The sequence below is a fragment of the Gasterosteus aculeatus genome, chromosome 13, assembly GCF_964276395.1.
Source record: "Gasterosteus aculeatus chromosome 13, fGasAcu3.hap1.1, whole genome shotgun sequence".
NCBI classification, from domain to species: Eukaryota; Metazoa; Chordata; class Actinopteri; order Perciformes; family Gasterosteidae; genus Gasterosteus; species Gasterosteus aculeatus.
The window spans coordinates 9,928,717-9,949,175 of NC_135701.1; the positions used below are offsets into that span (position 1 = coordinate 9,928,717).

The 20,459-nt window shown below is 41.9% G+C and overlaps 2 protein-coding genes across 24 annotated transcripts in view; one reads left to right on the plus strand and one right to left on the minus strand.

The window, feature by feature from the left end:
- Nucleotides 1-6,516, plus strand: LOC120830688 (leucine-rich repeat-containing protein 43). Of its 2 annotated transcripts, none has more exons than XM_040195502.2 (12): nt 1-211; nt 351-563; nt 730-840; nt 1,030-1,169; nt 1,874-2,109; nt 2,197-2,357; nt 2,636-2,780; nt 3,097-3,284; nt 3,364-3,453; nt 3,692-3,898; nt 3,998-4,085; nt 4,617-6,516. In XM_040195502.2, exons 1-12 carry the CDS (start codon nt 113-115, stop codon nt 4,778-4,780), a joined length of 1,842 nt encoding a protein of 613 aa, XP_040051436.2. In that variant the 5' UTR covers nt 1-112; the 3' UTR covers nt 4,781-6,516. The 2 variants fall into 2 exon arrangements, with proteins under 2 accessions (XP_040051436.2, XP_040051437.2); XM_040195503.2 differs by having other exon boundaries at nt 3,145-3,284.
- The window catches only part of clip1a (CAP-GLY domain containing linker protein 1a), a 22,918-nt gene continuing 7,621 nt past the window's right edge, over nt 5,163-20,459 (minus strand). For 5 of the 22 annotated variants that reach the window (XM_040195493.2, XM_078086592.1, XM_078086590.1 and 2 more), the window contains exons 8-27: nt 20,330-20,390; nt 17,814-17,918; nt 15,741-16,646; nt 15,487-15,603; nt 15,071-15,128; nt 14,906-14,989; nt 14,633-14,789; nt 14,280-14,445; nt 13,878-14,093; nt 10,448-12,901; nt 9,535-9,672; nt 9,329-9,435; nt 9,047-9,167; nt 8,902-8,945; nt 8,707-8,727; nt 8,177-8,282; nt 7,713-7,863; nt 7,556-7,608; nt 6,286-6,413; nt 5,163-6,210 (exon numbers count right to left, since the gene is read on the minus strand). In XM_040195493.2, the coding sequence (XP_040051427.2) occupies nt 5,982-6,210; nt 6,286-6,413; nt 7,556-7,608; nt 7,713-7,863; nt 8,177-8,282; nt 8,707-8,727; nt 8,902-8,945; nt 9,047-9,167; nt 9,329-9,435; nt 9,535-9,672; nt 10,448-12,901; nt 13,878-14,093; nt 14,280-14,445; nt 14,633-14,789; nt 14,906-14,989; nt 15,071-15,128; nt 15,487-15,603; nt 15,741-16,646; nt 17,814-17,918; nt 20,330-20,390 (5,422 nt within the window). In that variant the 3' untranslated portion in view covers nt 5,163-5,981. The remainder of the gene's footprint in view (nt 6,211-6,285; nt 6,414-7,555; nt 7,609-7,712; nt 7,864-8,176; nt 8,283-8,706; nt 8,728-8,901; nt 8,946-9,046; nt 9,168-9,328; nt 9,436-9,534; nt 9,673-10,447; nt 12,902-13,877; nt 14,094-14,279; nt 14,446-14,632; nt 14,790-14,905; nt 14,990-15,070; nt 15,129-15,486; nt 15,604-15,740; nt 16,647-17,813; nt 17,919-20,329; nt 20,391-20,459) is intronic. The other 17 variants (XM_078086603.1, XM_078086602.1, XM_078086605.1 and 14 more) reach the window with 7 other exon arrangements.

A 20,459-nucleotide genomic window follows, 5' to 3' on the forward strand; every position in this document is an offset into this window, starting at 1 on the left:
GTTGCCTAGCGACCGACAACCATTTGTAAACAAGCAGCAGGGGCCCGTTGCATTGCATATTGTAGCTTGTGTTTCTCTTAACAGATCTATTTAACTTGCTATAGAGTAACAGATGTTGAAAGACACGAGCTCAAACAAGCTGTCTGCTGTGTTAGAGAAGCAGATTCACCGCCTTTGTCTGAATGACTTTCCTCTCGGACATGGCACCTGGGTGAGCTCTTTTCCTCTCCGTTTAAATTGGTCGCACTGTTTTCTAGGTCATCTTCGTAACATCCACCTGTCTATTGAGTAGTTTAAAGCGCAGTAGCTTAGATTTATGCAGTGATTAAACGGAGCGATTGCGTCCTCAGACAAAGACCAAAGACCGAACAGAGGCAGCAGAGACGGACGACGCGGACGCCCTGCTGGATCTGCTGCGCTGCCCTCACTCCCCGTGGCGCCATGATGAACCATGGAGCCCTCAAGCTGCGGCTCTGAGAGAGCTTGCCGTCCTCGCTCCCGAACGCCTGCACAAAGATCTGATCTACAATCATTTTACAACACTTCGCATTGTGGACGAGAGTGTGAGTTGTGCTACAGATTTGATTCAACCAGTGTTATTGTTAAGGAATGAATAAGCATTCTGTTAAAACAAACCCAACTCTCCTCCTGATCTTGTTTAAAACACAATCTTTTTCTTTCCCACAATTGCAAAAGCTGGACTGGATGTTTCGTCTGTGTTGTGTTCAGGTATCCGTCATCGACGACGGCCTGTTGAAGTTCTCAAAGCTGGAAGAATTGGTGCTGAGTGACAACCAAATCTCACAAATGTGTTCAGAAAACCTCCCCAGCACTCTGAAGGTGAGTTTACACTGGAACAGGTTTATATTAAAGGCCTATAAACACGTTACACGTCGATCTGTCCTGCTTTTCTACCAAAGCGAAGGTGAAAGACCTGCTGTGCCGTCACTGGTTGAGCAGTGACAGTTTTAACTCATTGACTCATAGATCAGTGTTTTCATCATTTTAATTGTGCGTTTTTTCCAAAAGATTTTGGACGTCCGTGCCAACCGGTTGTCGGCTCTAAACAGTCTCACCAACCGGCCGCCTCCCTGCCTGCAGTACCTGAGCCTCGGCTCAAACCGCCTGGGTTCACACGAAGACGTGCGTCATCTCACAGGAAGACACTGGTTGGAAGACACACACACACACACACACGCACACAAAGGAAGTTGCTGGGTTACATTGAGCTGAAACACAGCTTGAGGAAGAACTTACCTATAATTGTGTGTTATTTATTGTTTGCACGGTAAGCCCAGGGAAACATGACGTCACTATGTGTGATTTTAGGTTTTTCTGTCCCACGCACATGCTGATGTGATGGAAATGTGTCAGCTTGTCAGTGATGACACCCATGACACTGAAGGTGACACAGAGATTGGAGCAGTTGGTGCTGTAGGGTGGAAAATATTTTAATGCAGCCTTAAATACACAATCACAACTTCTAAAAATTGCCCCAGTAGCAGCAGCGAGTTCACACTTTTACAAAGTTACACCCACTCTGTGGTGTATTAAATCTGGGAGGCACAATTGAACTTCATAGAAGTCAAAAAAGGGCTTTTATACAAAATCAATTGTGTTTCTGTATGAATTTCAGAAGGCAATTACTTTGGATAACACTTTTAAATAAACACAAACAATTACAAAATGATTTGTTTAGTTGAAAATCCACATGAAATGAATGGGTGGAGGGGCTACCTGGACTTAATAAATGTAAGCGTGATAGATAATATAACAATAATAAATGAATTGATAATTGATAAGAATCTTTTTAAGCTGTTGAATCAGCTGCAGGTCGCTGTTGTGTTGAAACAACGATTGTCTCTGACATAAGGCCACAGCTGGTGTGTCTGGACCTGAGCAATTGTGAGTTTGAGGACCAGCAGGCCCTGCTGGGCGCCTTGAGCACGCTCCCCTCGCTCAGGACTCTGGTGCTGGAGGGGAACCCATTCACTCTGGCTCCCTCCTACCCAGGCTTCACCGTGGACACTCTGCCACGACTCTCGTGCCTGGACACATCGTGGATATCCGCCGAGGAAAGACACCGTTTTAGGGGCTTCGCCAACAACGGTACGTGTGAGACGTACGGGGAACGTGACGCTTTTGTTTCTTTGGAATTTCCAAAGTCGGCAGCCGTCATTTTCTCCATGTGTACAGATGTGGCGGCGGACTGGGCGTCCTGCACGGTGAGTGTGGGCGAGGTGCGCGGAATCCCGGACCCACTGGCGAGAGTGGATGAGAGCATCGCAGACTTCCCTGTGGTCAACTACGGCTATTTCATCACTTATGAGTTCCTTAGTCATCAAGCTGTTACCGCGGTGACGTATCCTCCCAACAATTTCCATTCTCTTTACGCGTCTAACACCCAAAATGTCAAATTGAATGTTTTCTTTATTATACAGTTAGATTAGATTCAAGTGTGTTGTCATTTTATACAGTAAGCACCATAACAATACAAACAGATAAAAACACATTTGTTCAATGCTCATATGTGTTGGCTATCTTATCTTCAAACAAACATAAAACACTATCGGAGGTGTAAACAAGTACAGAAACTTTTATTTAAATCATATTTTTCTCGTGGTGTTGTTACCAGAACGCTGATGCAGCACATGTAAGAGGGGAGCGCTTCGGTGACGCTGACCTACAATCAAACAGAAATTGTGGAAAAGAGTCGTCCAAACCAAACACACACAACTTACTGGTGGATACTGAGGAAACCTGCCATGATGTCGCATATGGTAACAACGCACGTTTCATTCCTACAGGCAAATACACTGCAGCCCAAAACGCTACTAGAGCTGACACCGCCAAAACACACACACACACACACACAGGTATGATGTAGGTGTGATGTTTGGATTTATTTCATTTAGTAAGGAATTCTGTAGAAGTGGGATAAACTCATTTACACATTTGGATGACTAGACTGATCATTTATCCAGCCTCATCATTTGTCAATTACTTTAATGAACTTAACACTCATTCTGAGGTTCCACCTGTCTCGGACTCGTCATGTGACTTACATGTATTTTTTATGTTTTTTTCTGCTTCCAGGTGTTTGTGCCAAACTTTCACTCGTGTATTATTCTGATGTTTCTTCAGTGTCAGGACACAGCACATCAAAGCTCCCCTGGTCAGGATGCATGGACTTCAGTCACACACAAACCTACATTGTTACTCATCTGGGAGACTTGAAGAGGTTCTTCAATCGAGGATTTTATCTTACAATAGAGGAGGAAAAGGTAACGTAAATATAGTTTCAGTGGGCAAATGTCAAATGCAAACTGCGTCGGGGACTCATTCCGGCATTTCACATCGTAGGTCTTGTCGTGGCCCGCGGCCTCTGAAGACGTCCCGTCGGCCAAACCCGGCCGACCTGTAAAAGAGAAGAAAAGCGGAAAAGGCAAAGAAGTGAGTTCATCATTCAATTCCGACCTGAAACAAACTTTAGAAAGATTAGTCATTGTTAGAATGATAATGAGTTCTGTTATCAAGCTGAGAGGATTTGTTGAGCCAGAACACATTAGAACTCTCACCAGCTGCTGTGGCTTAAAGAAACAGTACTTGTCACATCATCTCTGTGTGAGAATCAAAAGTCTATTTAAAAAGATAAAATGAACATAATATTTTTCCTGTCTGTCTTCCTCAGTCTCCAATCAAATCTGGATCCACGAAAGATAAAAAGAGAAAATGTGCACCCGAGCTGGTCCAGGACGCCCCCATCAGAAGAATACTAGGTTCTGTCCACATCTGCCTTCAGAGCCTGCTCACGGGAGGACAAAAGGTCAATGTCCTCTGTGACCTTGGGGCTCTGCACAGCGAGTCTGAGGTGGATGCTACACAAACACCTGAAGAGGCAGGATCACATGCACAACAGGCATCAACAGTACAAGCTTTAGCTAGATATTGAAATTGGACATATTTTATGTGAGAAATGTTTTTCATTCTTTTCTAGGATCTGGGAAAGAAAATCAAAGAGGACAAGAAGTCAAAGCAGAGAGGAGGCAGTGGTACGAGGCAGAAGAATACAGCTGCTTCAAAAGGTTAATTATCTGAACAACACATTTGTTTTGCTCTCATTTGTCAATGGTTGATGTAAAACATCTACACTTGTCCTCTGCACACATCTATGTTATTATCCATTGTCGAGATAATCCATCCTCCTAGCAGGTGTGACACGCCTAGATGCTGATTTAACCGCGTCACATTCACACAGTTGTTGCATGTGAAGTAAATGTTCAATTCCTACCATTAGCCATCTCAATGCAATTTAGTGAGTAAATCCAATCTGCCTCAAAACTCTTCCCCTTTTTATTTAGTGTGTTTTAGTGCGACCGAAAAATGAAACATCTTGAGCCATTGGCATTTGATTTCCTGCATTTTAGAATACCGCTTTAGGCACATCCAGGAACATTAATGATGCCTTTTAAATCAGCATCTTAATGTACCCAATCTGCCAGGTGGATGGATTATCTTTGCGGTATTTGGAAGATTTATTTTTAACAAAAGCTTGTGTGCATTGAAAGTGCGGTATATACATTTTTCTGTCTGCCCTTTTTTGATCCTTTATGTAGGCAAAGGAAAGGGAAGGCAGGAATGCGAGATGGACGTCCACACAGACATCTCAGTGACCGTGGAAGTGAATGTGGAGCTGGAGAAATGGCTTTCTCCATCTGAAGCTCATCAACTTCTGCTCCCACAACAGAACTCCTTAAACAAACACCCTGTTTTGTCTTAAAGTTAGATTAGCAGCTACATCGGGTTCAACTCCCTTTTCTTCAGTCCAACCCACAGGAATCATATTCCTCCAACTACCCGAACACAAAGCCACGGTACCACACAAACCCAAAATCCACTTTATTTCTTCCTCACTCCAAACTTCTTTCATTACTTTTGAAGGCGAGTATATCGGAGGGATTCATATTTTGTGTTTCTTCCACATCTATTCACAGTCTAATATATTATTATTATTATTATTATGGTTACACCATCCAACTGGAATGAAGCTTTGGTTTTTGACCTCAGATTGTCTTGGTAACAACACGTCTTTCATAACTGCGTGCAGCGGTAAACAGAGCCTGCAAAGCACTTTCAATTGAACAGTAAATACAGAGATTTGATTTTTAATTTATACATAAAGTTTATTCATTTTAATGCAGATATTCAAAACATTTTTAAAGAAATACAATGAAGTATTTCATTGTTTCATACAGAAACAATCTTTTAATTGTACATTTTTGGAAAGGCCATTTCACTGAGGTGTTACAGTAAGTGAAGTGCTTTAGATTTCCCTGCTTGTTCTTTAACAATCATCCAACAGTTCCTTCATGGAGATCATGAAAAATGTTCCTCTTAAAGCAGAACAGCAGTCGGTCTTACTGATCCACTTCAGGCAAGAGTGAGAAAATCTCTCCCCTTCTGATACCATTCACAAAACAACACACATTCTATCAAACCTTTAAAGAGTACGTAGCATCTCCAGTCATAAAAAAATAAACTATAGCTCACCAATATCTGCGCCAAGTAATATTTTTTTCTATCAAGTAATTTACAGTTTCAAATAAACATTTTAATTTTTGTAAGTTCCCAACAAGCTGTGCAAACAATGTTAGGATATTGATAAATTAAATGATCTGAAGATCATAGCTCCTCCCACAATGATACTCCGCCCCCACAGCATCTCCTCACTCACACAGACGTTTTGATCCACAGTCATTACGATTGCAAAATGTTAACTGCTGTATATTATTTTTCTGTGTGTTGTCAGTCTTTTTTTCTGGAGACGGAGACAATTCTCCCGTACGAGTGCTCAGGGACTGGAACAGACAAGTAGCTTGGCAAAAACAAGCACACGAACAAACCCAAATCCCTAAACCCCAGCATAACCGAACACCATGTGCAAATATATTGATTGTGCGAACAAGGGCGGGGAAAAAGGCTTAGAAGGTCTGATCGTCGTTACAGGACTCGGTGGGGTGGCCAAAGACCTCACAGATGTCGCAGTAAGGCCGTTCTTCACCCTTACTGCCGTGGTAGGTGGTGTGTGGAGGAGAGTCGGGCATCTGCATTTGTGTGGGACAGTCCTCGGTGTCGTGGAGGTCGAAGCAGTCGCAGATGTCACAGAAGAGTCTTGGGGGAAGCTTCTTCTTAAGGGGTTCTTTGTCATGGCTGCAGAAAAAAAAAATGATTGAGTGTTACTGCCATACAGTTTTGAAGTGGGAGAAAGCTATGAATGGGACTCACCTATCATAGTTATCCAGCTCACTTGGATTGTTCCCATTGAGAGCAGCATCTACCATTTTCTCCAATTTGTCCTTGAGCTCCTCATTTTTCCTCTGGAGGTCAACAATGACTGAATTCAGGAACTCAATCTGTAAAGAAGATGCACAATGGTAGCGTCATTGCTGCTGCTGTAGACTGATCATCCACGATTCAAACTGTTTATATTTCAAAATAAATATATTTAGAGAGTCCATTTACTGCGTTATGTACCCAGACTTTGCCTCAATCCCATGACTTTACCAATAGAAGAAACTGTACCCCCAAATCCCCCATGTTATCAGTCTAATCTCGACCATGATGAACAGTCACTGAGTTGTCAGCCAAAGAAAATTCCACACTTGGAATGAGTCACAAGAAGAGACCGTAAAACACCCACTTATGACTAGCGTCTTACTGAGTGAATGTCATCCTCTACAGATATAATCTGATGATACCTTCACCCAATAATAGTAATAAGGTATCTGGAACTCAAGCTCGATTTGTCTACATTTTGTAGTTTTAACACAGACTATAATGTGTTCCACCGGACGAGACGCACGAGCCACAGTGACGGTGACAGACAAACATGCACAAGTGAAGCTGATGAAAAACATTAACAAACCGCTGCCTGATGGTGGTGTAGCATTGCCAACATCAGAGACAGGGCAGAGGAGAGGAGTTGGTGTTTTAAGAAAAAGAACGAGAGAATACAAAAATGAGATTCAAATTAGGAGGCACCCACTGCCAGACAACACGTCCAAGTCATCAACAGTAAAGAGGAAACACTGAGACATTTTAGAGTAAACGGAGGCAGGGAATAGAAATGAAGTCAACTTCTTTCAAACTGATCCCACCACTGTATTCAAATACAACTCATACCAAATCAGTTATGTTGACCTATGTAAGAAATGATGATGAAAATTACAATAAATTTAGACTAATAATTTCACCTCTTTAAAACATTGTAGTGTAACGCTGCAAGAGTAAAGAAAACTGTAGAATTCAGAGGTAATACTTAATACTTATTAAAGGTCTGAGTATGCAGCACAGTCATTTCACAAACACCATTGAGTAAGACTGTTTCCCTACAACTGCCCCAAATGGATGTAAATGAATAATTGTCAAACCAGCTAATTCTTTGGGCTTGGGTAGGGAAGCATCTTAACATTGAAGGTATAATTGGCGAAACCCTTTGATTTATCCAGGCATGTGATTAGTATTATACAGCATGAGAGAATAGGGATACACACACCTGACTCTCAGAAGCCTCCCGGGCCTCTTTTAGTTGGTCAGAAACGGCATCATCTGAAAATAGGCAAAGGGTACAATTAAGTTATCTGGTCTTCCTCTAGAGGTCACATTAGAGGGCATAAACTGTAGTGCCACGATAATATTAAGCCCACTCTTACCTGAGGCCTTGTTGATAGCGTCAGAGCCTGCAGGCAGGTCCTTCTCCAGTCGCTGAACGCGCTCCTGTAGATTAGCCCTGTCCCGCTCCAAGGCCTGAATGGTCCCCTGAAGTGTCTTAACCGAGTCACTGTCCCCACGCAGTCCAACCAGCTGAGAGGAAAACAACCATGGCTCTTCGATATTTAAAACAATGTCATGTTTCTGGGCAAAATTCTACCAATTGCTCGAAAACGCACAACTTGTTCTAACTGAATGAGTTCATTAAATACGCACCCTCTTGCCCCTTGAGGTCCTCAGAATTGACCGTAGCTCAAGATATCAAAGATGAAGAAATCAAAGATTCTGCTTCTAACTATTGTTTGTGCACACATCTGTACATTCATGATACCAAAACTGGACAGCTGTGAAATAACTTTCCTCCCAGCTGACAACCAAAGAGTTCTAACACGCATCAGACGCTCACCTCGCTCCTCAGGCTTTCCACCTGCTGGTCCTTTTCTGATATTAAGGCACTGTTTTTATGGATGGACTGTTGGAAGACCGTCTTCTCCTTGTCAAACTGCTCCTCACTATCAAATACACAATATCAAGTGACTATCAGAGGTGCAGTAAACAATCTCTCCAGGCAGAAGGAAACTGGCTCCAATCTACAAAAATTTAGTTGAAATATTTACTATATTTGTAGAACAAGAACACTGCAAATAAAGAAAATATAAAAAAAACAACATACTACATCCACCCTATAGGAAAGCAAAATACAGTACGGGGACAATGGAAAAACATTTTTAAAAACATGCAGAATCGGTAGGCAAAGAACAGATGTGAATATGAAGCAGATACAATGCGTTCGTAGGTCAAACTACTTTGTGTGATTCACTGTACTTTGGCCTTAAAGATGGTCATTAAACTACACATATAGCTTCCGTTTCCATCCACTTCAACTGAAGCATGCATGACGGATGACCTGCATCTAGTACTGACGGTGTGAAGTACCTGAAGGCATTATTTGGCCGGCTTTGAAGGAAAAGAACAAAGTGACGTACTATTTGTTTAATCACACATCAATATTAGCATGTGTCACACACGTGAAAGCATTTGTGTTAATTAAAACAAAAGGCTTTCAAAATACTGGTGGTATTAGGACGGATGTGAGAAACTTCTCAAATAAAAAATTATACATTCTCTTACCTCAACTTCAACTGTTTTTTAAGTTTTGAGTGCTCGTCTTTGAGCTAAAAGAAAAAAGAAACATTGTTCAAATACATTTATGGTTGGCGGATTAATAGCTAAAACAAAATGTTCTGATGCTTGTGCGTTCATGTAAGTGTTGCACCTTCTCAAGGTCTCTCAGGGCTTTTTGATTGTTATCAACATCCAGCGTCAGCTTGTTGTTCTCATCTTGTAGCATCTGCATGGACTGCGTCTTTGCAGAAACTGCTACTTTAAGTTCCTCACTGAATAGATACAAATGGTAAAATCACCCAATGACATTGATTTGTAGAAACGTCTTTCATGCGTCTTGATGCCACAAATGAGATCAGACGATTCAAAATCAGATCTGACAGATTTCATTTTTACAAGCAACCAAAACAAAGGAATATATCCATACACTCACATTTCATGGCATAGACTCTCAGTCCTCTGAGTTTCTATGCAAAGCTGCTCTTTACAAACATTCATATCTTCTTGGTATTTGGAAATATTGTTCTTCAAGGTTTTAAGCTAAAAAGAAATAATAAAAAAGACATTTATTTGGTGAATTTCGCGTTACACAAAGCACCGCTCAAAGCTTACACATGCAGGTGAGCGAGCAACTCTTACCTGCGCCTCGCCCTTCTGCTTGGAGCTCAGGAGTTCTTCCAATGAGGATTGGGCTTTGTTCTTCTCCTGCAGCAAAGTGGCGTTCTCCTTTGTCAGCTGTTCAAGGGTCTCGGCAGTGTTGCCAGAAGCCTCTGTAGCCTAAATGGTGCATGAGCAGAATATTTGCTGTGAATGGTTTCAATTTGAGAGCAGCAAATTGTTGGTTGAGACAAACACAATATTTCTTTCTATTTCTACAAACCCGAATAAGAAATGTGATTAAATCTATTCGTAATGCATTGCTTGACGTTAGCCAATGATTTTTGTATATTATTCAAAAAAACAACTGCATGCTTCACGAGTTGTCTACATTTCTGATTCAGAATTAGGTATTCAAATGTCATTTCAATGTTCATTTGATATTCTGTACTCTGAATTAACATAAAAAATTAGACTGAGGAGGAAAATAATTATTTCAAACTCCTGTGGTCTCAGAACGGATACTTCTAAACCCCAGAAGCTGCTTTGTATCAACATCTCATTATTTCTCAATATTTTCTTTATGTGTATTTGACCACAGAGAACATAACCAATTTGACTGATTGACATTGCAAAGCAAATTATTGGGGTTACAAATATTAAAAACTATTCATAAAATCAAACAAAATATGAAAACGTGTGATAAAGATCACCCCGGACCGCAAGTCCTTTAAGCTGGAAGAAGTTTGCTTTACATTGGATCACGTTTTAAGTCCACAGGCAAAGGAGCTAAAAGGTCATTTACAGCAGTTAGTAAATGGAAGATGAAAGTTAGACACCAAAGTAGAGGGAAAGCGGAAAGGCAGACAAACCAGCGAGCATGCAGTGAGAAGGTGACGCAGCCCCGGCCACTCAACGCTATGTGAGTCAGTGATTACTACTGGAGGAGGAATACCTCAAGCTGCTTAGAAATTGCATTTTTTAGTTGGGCCTCCAGCGTGCTGACTTTCTGGTTGGCTTCGTCCCTCTCCACCTGCAGGGCGGCCTTCTCAGCGGTTAGATTTGAGATGTCCGAGGTCAGCTCTTCTTTCACGACAACAGAAGCCGAAACCTCCACCGCGGCGCTCTGCCGCTGAGTTTCCAAAAGCTCCTTTTCACCTTGCAGGCCCTTGACATCTCCTTCTAGTTCTTTCTGTGTAGTGTGCAAGTTTTCTATCTCTGCGAGGAGTCTCGTCCGTTCTACGAGCCACTTCTCCTGGCTTGTGTGGAGAGAAGAGATGTTCTCCTCCAACTTGCACTGTTCAGCTGAAAGGTCTTCTTTCTCTGTGGTCAGGGAGGTCATTTGTTTGCTTATTTCTTCTATTGTAGATAATAACTGCTCTTTATCTTCTATCAAATTACTAGTTTCTTGCTCTCGCTGCTTCAATTGAGTCTTCAAATCATCCATATCCATCATGAAGGCCTTCTTCTGCTCTTCCACATTCTTAAGGTTAGAAGAAATGTCTTCGTTTTCTTGCTTGACTTGGGACAATGATCTCTGCAGATGCTCAAGTTGTTTGGACAGACCCTCCTTATCGGATAGGACTTTATTTCGTTCACTGGACTCGGCCTGTAACTGTGTTTCCAGAAGCTGCTTGGCCCCTGACATGGATTCTGTCTGACATTTTAACTGCTGGATCTCCTGAAGCAGACTGTGGTTGTCTTTCTGCAAGGATTGCGCTTTGTCGTTAGCTTCACTCTGCAACGTTTGCAGACGCTCACAATCTTTTTTCAGGTCATCAAGCTGTTGAACAAGTTCGGAATTGGCCTTCTCAAAACCCATGTTCAGTTTGCTGTACTCTTGCACAGCTTCGGAGTTTCCCTTTCTAAGAATTTCAATGTCAGCGGTGTGTTTCTGCAGTTCATTTTGTAGCTCAGCTTTTTCTCGCCTCAAAGACGACGCCTCGGCTTCAACTTCGTCTTTTTGCCGTTTGGTTTCGTCCAGCTTCGTGGTCAAATGAGACCTCTCTTGAATTAAGAGGTCATTGGATCTTGAGGAACCTTCCAACTGGTCCTTATTTGTTCTGATATCACTGGCTAGCTTTTCACACTCAAGAGAAAGAGCATTATTGTCAGATATGGATTTTGTGTGCTTCTCTTCTAATTCTCCCATCTCTCCCGCCAAATGCTCATAATCCATTTTCTGCTGCTCTAGTGCAGAATCCAGGCTCATCTTCTCTTTTCGTAGAACATGTAAAGCCATCTCAATTTCAGAATTCTGAAGGCAAAGCGCCTCTTTCTCTTGCTCAAAGGATGATAACGCTTCTTTAAATTTCTCGTTGGACTTTGACAGTTGTTCTGTGGAGACTTGAAACTTCTCCTTTATCTCTTCCATCTCGCCGAGGAGCTCTTCTTTCTCATTACAGACTTTCCTTTGGATTGCAATCAAGTCTTCTTTCTCTTGAAGGAGCTGGAGCCTCTCAGAATCAGTGACCTGACTGCTGGTGTTGACAGATTCAAGCATCTGGGCCAGGCTCATTTTGGTGGCTTTAAGTTCTTCACACTGACGGAGAGAACTCTCCAAATCCTTCTTGGCAGCACTCAGTTTAGTCTGGAGCTCCTCCTTCACCGCTTCAAGGCTCTGTTTGTCCATCAAGGTAGCACTGAGTTCAGAAGACATCCCCTGCTTTTCTTTTGTCAGCGTTTCCGTGAGGGCTTGCAGCTGGGTGTTCCTCATTGTAAGATCTTCTTTGTCCAAGTTTAACGATTTAAGTTTTGCCTGCAACTCCGCATTCTTGGCATCAAGCGATTTTTTGGCGTTTCTAGCAGAGTCTCGCTCTAAAATGAGATTTTCCTTCTCACATGTGAACTTTGCTGTTCTTTCCTTGAAGTCATCGAGGAGACAGTTCTTCTCTTTGCAGACGTTTTCATAATCGTCTTGTAGTTGCTTATTTCTAATCTCAACTTGCTGGGTGTCCTGCTGGTACTTAAGGAGCAAGTCGGTCTTCTCTGCATGTTGTCTTTGAAGCTCCTCAATCTGGGCCCGGTGTTCACCTTCAGCATGCTTCAGGTTATTGTTTTCAGCCTGTACTTCCTGAAGAAGATCTTTGAGCTTCTCCAGCTCCTTCTTCAATGAAATACTTTCCTCATCCGAACACTTGTTGTTTGCAATTACCTGCTCTAGATTTCTGGAAAGCTTGTCTCTAGTTACTAGCAGTTCTTCCTTCTGGACAGAAAGCTCCTGGTGACTAATCTCAAGGGCAGAGAGCTTAGTTTGCATTTCTGAACGCTGTTCATCCAGTTTGCCTTTCTCAGCTTTGACATCTTCCCTTTCCTTACACGTGTTTTCCAGCTCTAGACTCTGCTTTTCCAGTTGTTTGTTCAAATGTTCAACATCATGCTTGTGGGAGTCAAGCTCAGCAGAAAGACACTGGGAAAAATAAAGTTGAAAGAAAAATAGCAGGGGAATATATATATATATATTTAAATATATACACCTGGAAGACTAAACCAAGCAGATATGTCCCACCAGATGATATGCAATTGGAAAGGTTAAGCTGCAGGAGCATCACACCACAGCATACACCCAATGGTTTTCAGCAAAATATAAAAAAGCTGGAACATTTTCACTTCAGAGTTGACTTGATTTTATTAATCGACGCATTAAAAGTGATGCCAACAAGCTTGACTGGCCGATAACATGGCTCATGGCCAATATCAACACTGACTCAATCATTGATCGGTGACCATTGGGCCAATCATTTCAATTCATTGCTACATGGTTAAATAATACATATTATAGAATAGTAACTTAAAACACAAACCATTTTGTTAGGAAGTGAAAATGTTCTACTTAAATGAAATGTCAGGCTTATAAACAATGCAAGCAGGGGTACATAGCTAAAGTAGAACATTTTAATCAATAGCTGCTCACATACAATATGCAACTCCTGATTCAACTTGAATTCTACCCAGTGCATTGATACATTAAGCCACAACACACCTCGTTAAGTATCTAAAGCTTTTTCTTTAGCCTGTCCAATAATCATAAATGGTCTTAAAATACATTAAAAACACTATTTCAATCAGTTCTACCCCTGCAAGCATACGACCATTGTACCAATGAATATGAAAGTGGTTATGTTGGGGAAGAAGTAACGAACTCATCACAAATGTCTTTATATATGTATGATGGTAATAAAGCATGAACATCTATATGAATCACGGATGTTAAATAAAGACCAAAATCCTTTAGGTAAATTTTCATTTACCTAAAAGATGATTTTCAATGATTGAGCATTAGTAAAGTCTTAGTAAATACAATAATCCTTTAACAAGTTACTGACCAAAAAGACTAAAAACCGTTGATCCAAGTAATATCTGTATCTTAGAGGACTTGCGCTTACCTGAGCTTGTTCCTTGTATTGCTGCAGCTCAGACACCAACTTCTCGAGCTCCAGGTTTTTCTCCTCGCTGGAGGAGAGGCCCTGCTTCAACTTGTTAACCTGACTCTGCAGAACCTCTACTTCCTTCACATGAAGCTCTGAAACCTGAGAGATGGATTTCTCTTGTGAGGCCTTGAGTTCCACAACCAGGGTCTCGCCCTGTTTAACCGTCTTCTCCTAGAAAACGGGACATTAGAGAGACAATTAATACCCTCCTGTTATGAAGGAGACCACGACGGAGGGATGCCCTTAAGTGAAAGATTTCTTTTTTTCAATGTTTGGTAAACAAAGTATTAAACGTTTTAATGTCCATAACTGCGGTTTAACACATTGGCATTGCTGTGACTGGCTAACAATACTCACCAGGTTTGCAATCGTCTCCTGAAGGCCACTTATTTGAGACTGATGTGCATCTCTGGTCTCCATCAGCTCCTGCGCTTTACGGGACTTCTCTTGCTGAAGTTGTTCAGTCGAGTGTGCCACCTTCTCCTTCTCCTCAGATAGCTGACTCTGCAACTCCTCAAGCCTCCTGAGTGACAAAACAAAAAAAAGGCACCAGACGAGGCTGTTCAGTGACAGGCAGACAACTGACAAACGCACAGCATGATATCCAACCAAGGACATCAGTAGCTTAGTATCTCAGAGGGTGAAAGGAGTATCCAAGTGGGACATGGTTGGTGTAGTGGGTTTTGTGGATTCATGTAGGAGAAGGGCACCTTTCTTTCTGTTTGAGATCATCATTCATTTTGGTCAGCTGTACTGAACTATCGCCAGACGTCTTCATCATGTCGGAGATATCGTTTTCCAGCTTGCATTTGTCCTTTGAGAGCTGCTCAAGTTTTTCATCTGAAGCCTTCAGTTTCCTCTCGAGCCCTGAGGCGAGACAAGACACCTTTGTTGAACCAAACGTTCAACCAAAAATGGGGAAATCGCATTGTGCGCAAAACTTTTTACAACAAGCAAGATGAATTCAGTCCAAATGTTCCCACCAGAAAGTTGACTTCTCAGAGACTCCGATTCTGTGCTCAGAGATGTGCACTGCTCGTCCTTCTTACTGAGCTTCTCAAGTGTTTCTGAAAAAAGAAAAAAGTAACATTTTAGAAGCTGGAAGCCTTTATGCACAAAGAGGAATTTTACAAATGCTGGTAATTTACCTTGCATAGTGTTTGATGATATAGTCTGCTCCTCGGTTTTCTCAGACAACTTTTGTTTCTGTGGGAAAATAATTACTTTGCATAAAATGTTTTTGTAGATTTCCTCAACAGAAACATTTCCAAATAATGTTGTGGTGTGTACAGCACTTTTGGTGGTTTCTAAAGCCTCATAATACTTCATGTTTATTCATTACACCAGCTGATACATGAGTCAATATATTTTAGCAGGTATTAGCTCATATAGATATTAGAGATCAATATCTTTGTACATGTTGGCTAATAATTAACAAGAAAAGCCAGATATGAATCCGGTCGTCTTTTTTAATCAAAGAGTACTGAATTTGAAAATGATACAACTTCAATCCCAACACCAAAATGTGCTGTATCCACTTCCAAAGCGAGGTTATAAGTCGCACCAGGCCTCCGAGCTCCTGTTCCAGGGCCTCCTTCTCCTGCTGTACAGTGGTCAGACTCTGCTGTAAAGAGAGGACTTCCTGCTGTCGGCCCTCCAACTGCGAGCTCAATGCATCGACCTACACAGCACACGTAGAGCGAAAATGATAACTTAAACAAAAGCCATCGCCTGGCGATGCTGTGTTAACATAAACACAACTTTGCTCAAACGTGAGACACAATGAAAGGAAAGGTCAGGAGGTGAATATGAACCCACCTGGGCACCCTGGTTGTTCCCTTGACTCTGAACCGCCTCCAATTGACTCTTCAGGCTCACAAGCTCCTGGTTGCCTTGTGCTACTTGGCTACGCAAAGCCGCCATTTCTGAAATCTGCTCTTTGGTTTCGCTCTCCTTGTCTTGGGCCTGCTGCGTCAACACTGCTTCCTTCTCCTCGAGCTCATTGAGCTTAACTTCAGCATTGTGGAGTTTTCCAAGAACCTCTTCCATTTCCACGAGGTGCTGCTCCTCGGCCTTTTCAACGCTGGACCGCAGTGACTCTTCCAGTCGCTCCTTCTCCTCAATCAGGGAACTCAGCTGTGCCTTCAGCGCCTGCGCCTCCCGAGTCACGGCTGCGGCGTGAGCCTCGTGTTTGGCTGCGGCCTCCTCGACAGCTAACTTGTGCTCAATTTTCAGTCTCTCCAGTTCACTTTTGGTTTCGATAAGTTCTTTCGTCTGGGCGTCTGCGCCATTGCTGAAGGACCCCTTCAGCCCCTCCATGGCTTGCTGGTGAGAGGCAACAACGGAGTCCAACTTGGAACGCCACGACTCAATAATATCAGCGTTCTCCTTCTCGGCCTGGCTTATGCGCATCTGCAACTGTTCGTTGTCCCCAGAGAGGCTTACGGATGTAGCCCGGAGCTGGGCAGCGGTCTCACTGTGGGTCTTTTCTTGAGCTTCCATCTTCTCCCTGTGCTTTGTCAGCTCCTCTTGCTGCTTAACTTCTTGGGAAGCCAACTGATCCCTCAGAGACGTTATCTCTTCCAGAAGGGGAGAAAGAGAGTTCGAGTCCTCAGAGCCTTGTTGGGTGCCGAGACGCAGCTGCAGGTCAGCGACCTCTCTCGAACGCAGAGAAAGGTCCTTCTCAAGGTCCATTATACGGGATCGCTCCGAAACAGTAGCAACCTTGAAGATGCAAGAAAATCTGATATTCAAAAAGATGCTTCGGACATGCCGAAGCAATGTACAACAAGCGTGTTAAAGTCGTGATCGTACTTTTCGGTTACTGAAAAAATGAATTAAAAAAAGATTGTTAAGCAGCAATTATAGACACTTTGTAAGCTAAATTAAAAAAAACGTTGTTTTTGCTTGCATAATGAGGAGGGCATGAAAAACAGTGATCAAAAACAAGGTGTTATGCTGACCTCTCATGGCTATCGAGGGTTATAATGGAAGTGAACACTGAAAGCATGTGTGGAGCTATAGTAGTGTCTAAGACTGTTCATCTATGGTTCTCATCACTGAATTCATGGGTATACGGACCACATCACTTAGAGGCACGAAGTAAGAAAACTCATGTATTTTTATGTTAGTCCAGGCTAAACACTGGATTTGGAAGACAGCTCATGTTCTCAAACATCATTTTTTACTGCTTCAACCTTATATTTAATAGCTTGTTTCGTGTACTTTAATAAACATAAAATGGAGCATAGTCTGGGAGGCGGGGTAGGTATAAGACTCGCCAAACGCAGGGACACCAAACAAGCAAATGGATGCTGGGACGGACTAGGGAAGTAGAACATGGGGTAACCGAGAAAATGATAAGCGGGGAAAAGGGAAAAGTTTGACTGTCTGGTTAAGCAGTGACATTGGTAAAGCAAGGGTGAGTTCAGGTTGGGTTATAATAATAATATATAATAATAAAAGAGCTGTTAAGACGCCTGGCAGAGGCATACGGTTGTGGGTTTTGTTACAGTAATAACAGAAATCTATAAAAGACATACAATTATTTTGAGTGTCTCAATTAAAAAATAAAAGGTAATGGAAGATGATACTAAATTATTCTGTGGCCAACCCAACAAATTGTAATTCAAAATTTGCAAATCTAACTGCACTGGATGGATTTTTTTGAGCATACAAATAAAGCATAATATATGCATTTGTTTATTATTGAATTATATGTAGTAAATAAGTATTTTTCTTGTTTGAAGCCTGGCAAATAAACGCTCCCACACAGGGCAACGCTCCAGCTATCGCCCAGCAGCTTTGTGTTCCCCGTGGACATTTTTTACCTCTATCCCCGGCACGGGCCCTCTTTTCCAACGCAGCACACTACAGAGCAGAATTCATTACCCTATTGTCTTCTAACTCTCTTTGGAGTTTCTCAGCTTTGGTCTTTTCAAAGAGTAGGCTCTGTTCAAGCTCCTTAATGTGGGCATGCTCCAGTCTGGTCTGCGTCTGTTAGTAAACAAGGGGAAGAGGAAGAGAACACACCAGTGCCACCATCACATGCCAGCCCAATGAAGACAGAGAGGAGTGAGACAGGAGAGAGGATGGAGGGATAGGGTCAAGGATAATGGTGATGGTCTGTGTAGGATTGGAAAAGGGTATTTGGTGGATGTAGGAAGTGACCGCTGACTGGAAATGGGAAGACACCCCATGCAGAGCTTTCAGGTTGTGCCGTAAACAGCTGTGCACAGGGAGTTTGTGGGAGAATGGTGGGAAATACAAAAACAAGCGGCCAAAGAGGGGGAGTAATGTGTTATGAATATGCAGCATGAGTATGTTGATGGAGGCAGTTTATAAGTAACCATGCAGAATTGACACCTGGTGAACAAAACACGTCGATCGTTATGATAAATAGAAAAAAATGTGTCAAGCCAGAAAGTATATCACCTAAAAATGACTTCACCACATCATGAGAGAAAGCAGCGATGGCGGTTTCCTGACCTAGACGTAAACGGATTAGATCACATAGAAGATATGCTGTTGAATTGTTATATGATTTAATAAAGCAAAGCCCCGAAGACATATCTGAATTGATTGTATTTAAAACTGACATCATGTCTCGATTGGCAAAATGATTAAGCCCGCTGCTTTCTCTCCTTAGTGATAAAACCATTGTCCACATTGTATACAGTAAGTATGGTAATAGAATCCACCAGTTATCAGACACCATGTGCAGGATTTATGACCAACTTAAAAGAAGTCAAATCAGTAACACAAAAGCAGAAAGGGTTCCTATTTGACTGTGTGCTGTGACTAATCGTTTTATGGCAATTTACAGAATAATTTCATGGCACAATTTGGAGATTATTGTCTTGCATGTAACTCAGCATATATTGACCTAGAGTTTCATTTAAATAAGAGATATGGCACAAATTTGAAACGTTATCCCAACAGACAGGACCAGAGTATACATTTAGTGTGCTGGACACAATCTGACTAAACCAACGGTCATGGCTGAACAACGTATGTTAAAGGCGTCATACAGAGAGAATGAATAGGATAAGGGGAATAGGATTATGGAACTGGTTCATTTTCACGGCTCAATGTACATTTTTGGGGTACTTTACATAAATGCACCCATTGTTCATTGGCCGTGGATGTGGTGTTGGTACGAACGGTCATGTAGCCTGGCACATAAACCTTTGTATAAAAATGACACTAGTATTTTGAGTTGAGTATTATTACGATTTCATTGCAGTGTGCAAACTGAATACGGGTCTGTGACTGGGCAGTGGAGTGACAAGGGAGCATCTCCAGTGGTTCCATGCTGAGCACTGGACCAACATGTAAGACGAGGAAGAGAAGGAAGAAGAAGCAATAACATCACATCACTGAACAGGGAGGCGTCGAGGGTTAAAGCACAACATTAGTAATTACTCCTCCAACAGCCTGAAGTCAACAAAGCCTTTTTGAGTTTGGCCGATAAGACAAAAGGTTTTGTTGGTGTCTTTCAAGCTGCATGCAAGTTTTTAATATATCCACACCGTTGAGTAAGTAATACATTGTTAGTATACAAGTTTAAAAAGAAGATAAAGGGGATAGTCTAACCCTGTAGCCCTCAATTTTAAACATCTAGTTTGGGCTTGGTTGCCTTCAGGGTAATTGAGATGGTCCCCTGTGTGGCACTGTGGAATATATGAAAAATCCTTGACATTATACATTTTGTATTCTAACATTATATGAAAGAATAACAAAATAAACAGGCCGTAAGCTTTGATATTTGATTTGGACAATACATTTCCAAAATCTGAAATATCACTCTACAATAACTACTTCAACAGGCTAAGCATACTAAACAATATCAATCCGTCCTTTGTTCAGCGGCCACATGGATATCGGTGTGGTTATTTATTTCTGTCTTGTCATCAAAGCCTGGGCCTTCCTCCACCACTAGGGGCATCGGACAGCAGGTCATCTAATGCAAGTGTCTAACTGTCAATGCAAACACGCTTATTGATGCTGCAGAATGGATCGCTTTTATTGCTGACATAAACACGATAATGAGAAGGCTCTGTCTGAACGCAACCATAGCTTATTCAGAAAAAAATCTCAGGCAACCTTGAATTGCATTGAACCTGCACAGGAGACACACTGATGTGAAGTCAAAAAAATGAAATCACTTCATTGTCATGGAAATTGAGCAAGTTAAAGATGAACTGATACGCTAGTGTTGAACCAAGTTTCAGAGTGAACGGAGCAACTGCTGCTTCTGACGTAGAAACACAAAGGTAATTCGGACAAAACATCCACTTAGAATAAGAAAAGAAATGCTGGAGTTACGGGTGTTTATATACTTGATCATAGTTTGGTTTTTCAAGCCAGTATTCAATAAAATGAGTGGATTTGTGTCGTGCATTTACCTCCAGGTCTCCTTTGGTAATGCAAGCTTCCTCTACGCGGAACTGAAGGTCCTCCACCTTCCTGCTCAACAGAAAATAATTAAATTGTGGGAGCTGTTGTTATTGTTTTGACATAACAGGAGAACTAACA

Coding starts and splice junctions, on each gene's coding strand:
- LOC120830688 (XM_040195502.2), top strand. CDS start 113: ATGTTGAAAGACACGAGCTCAAACAAGCTGTCTGCTGTGTTAGAGAAG. Junction 2,358..2,635: donor GTCATCAAGCTGTTACCGCG/GTGACGTATCCT, acceptor TGTTGTTACCAG/AACGCTGATGCAGCACATGT. Junction 3,454..3,691: donor AAAGCGGAAAAGGCAAAGAA/GTGAGTTCATCA, acceptor TGTCTTCCTCAG/TCTCCAATCAAATCTGGATC.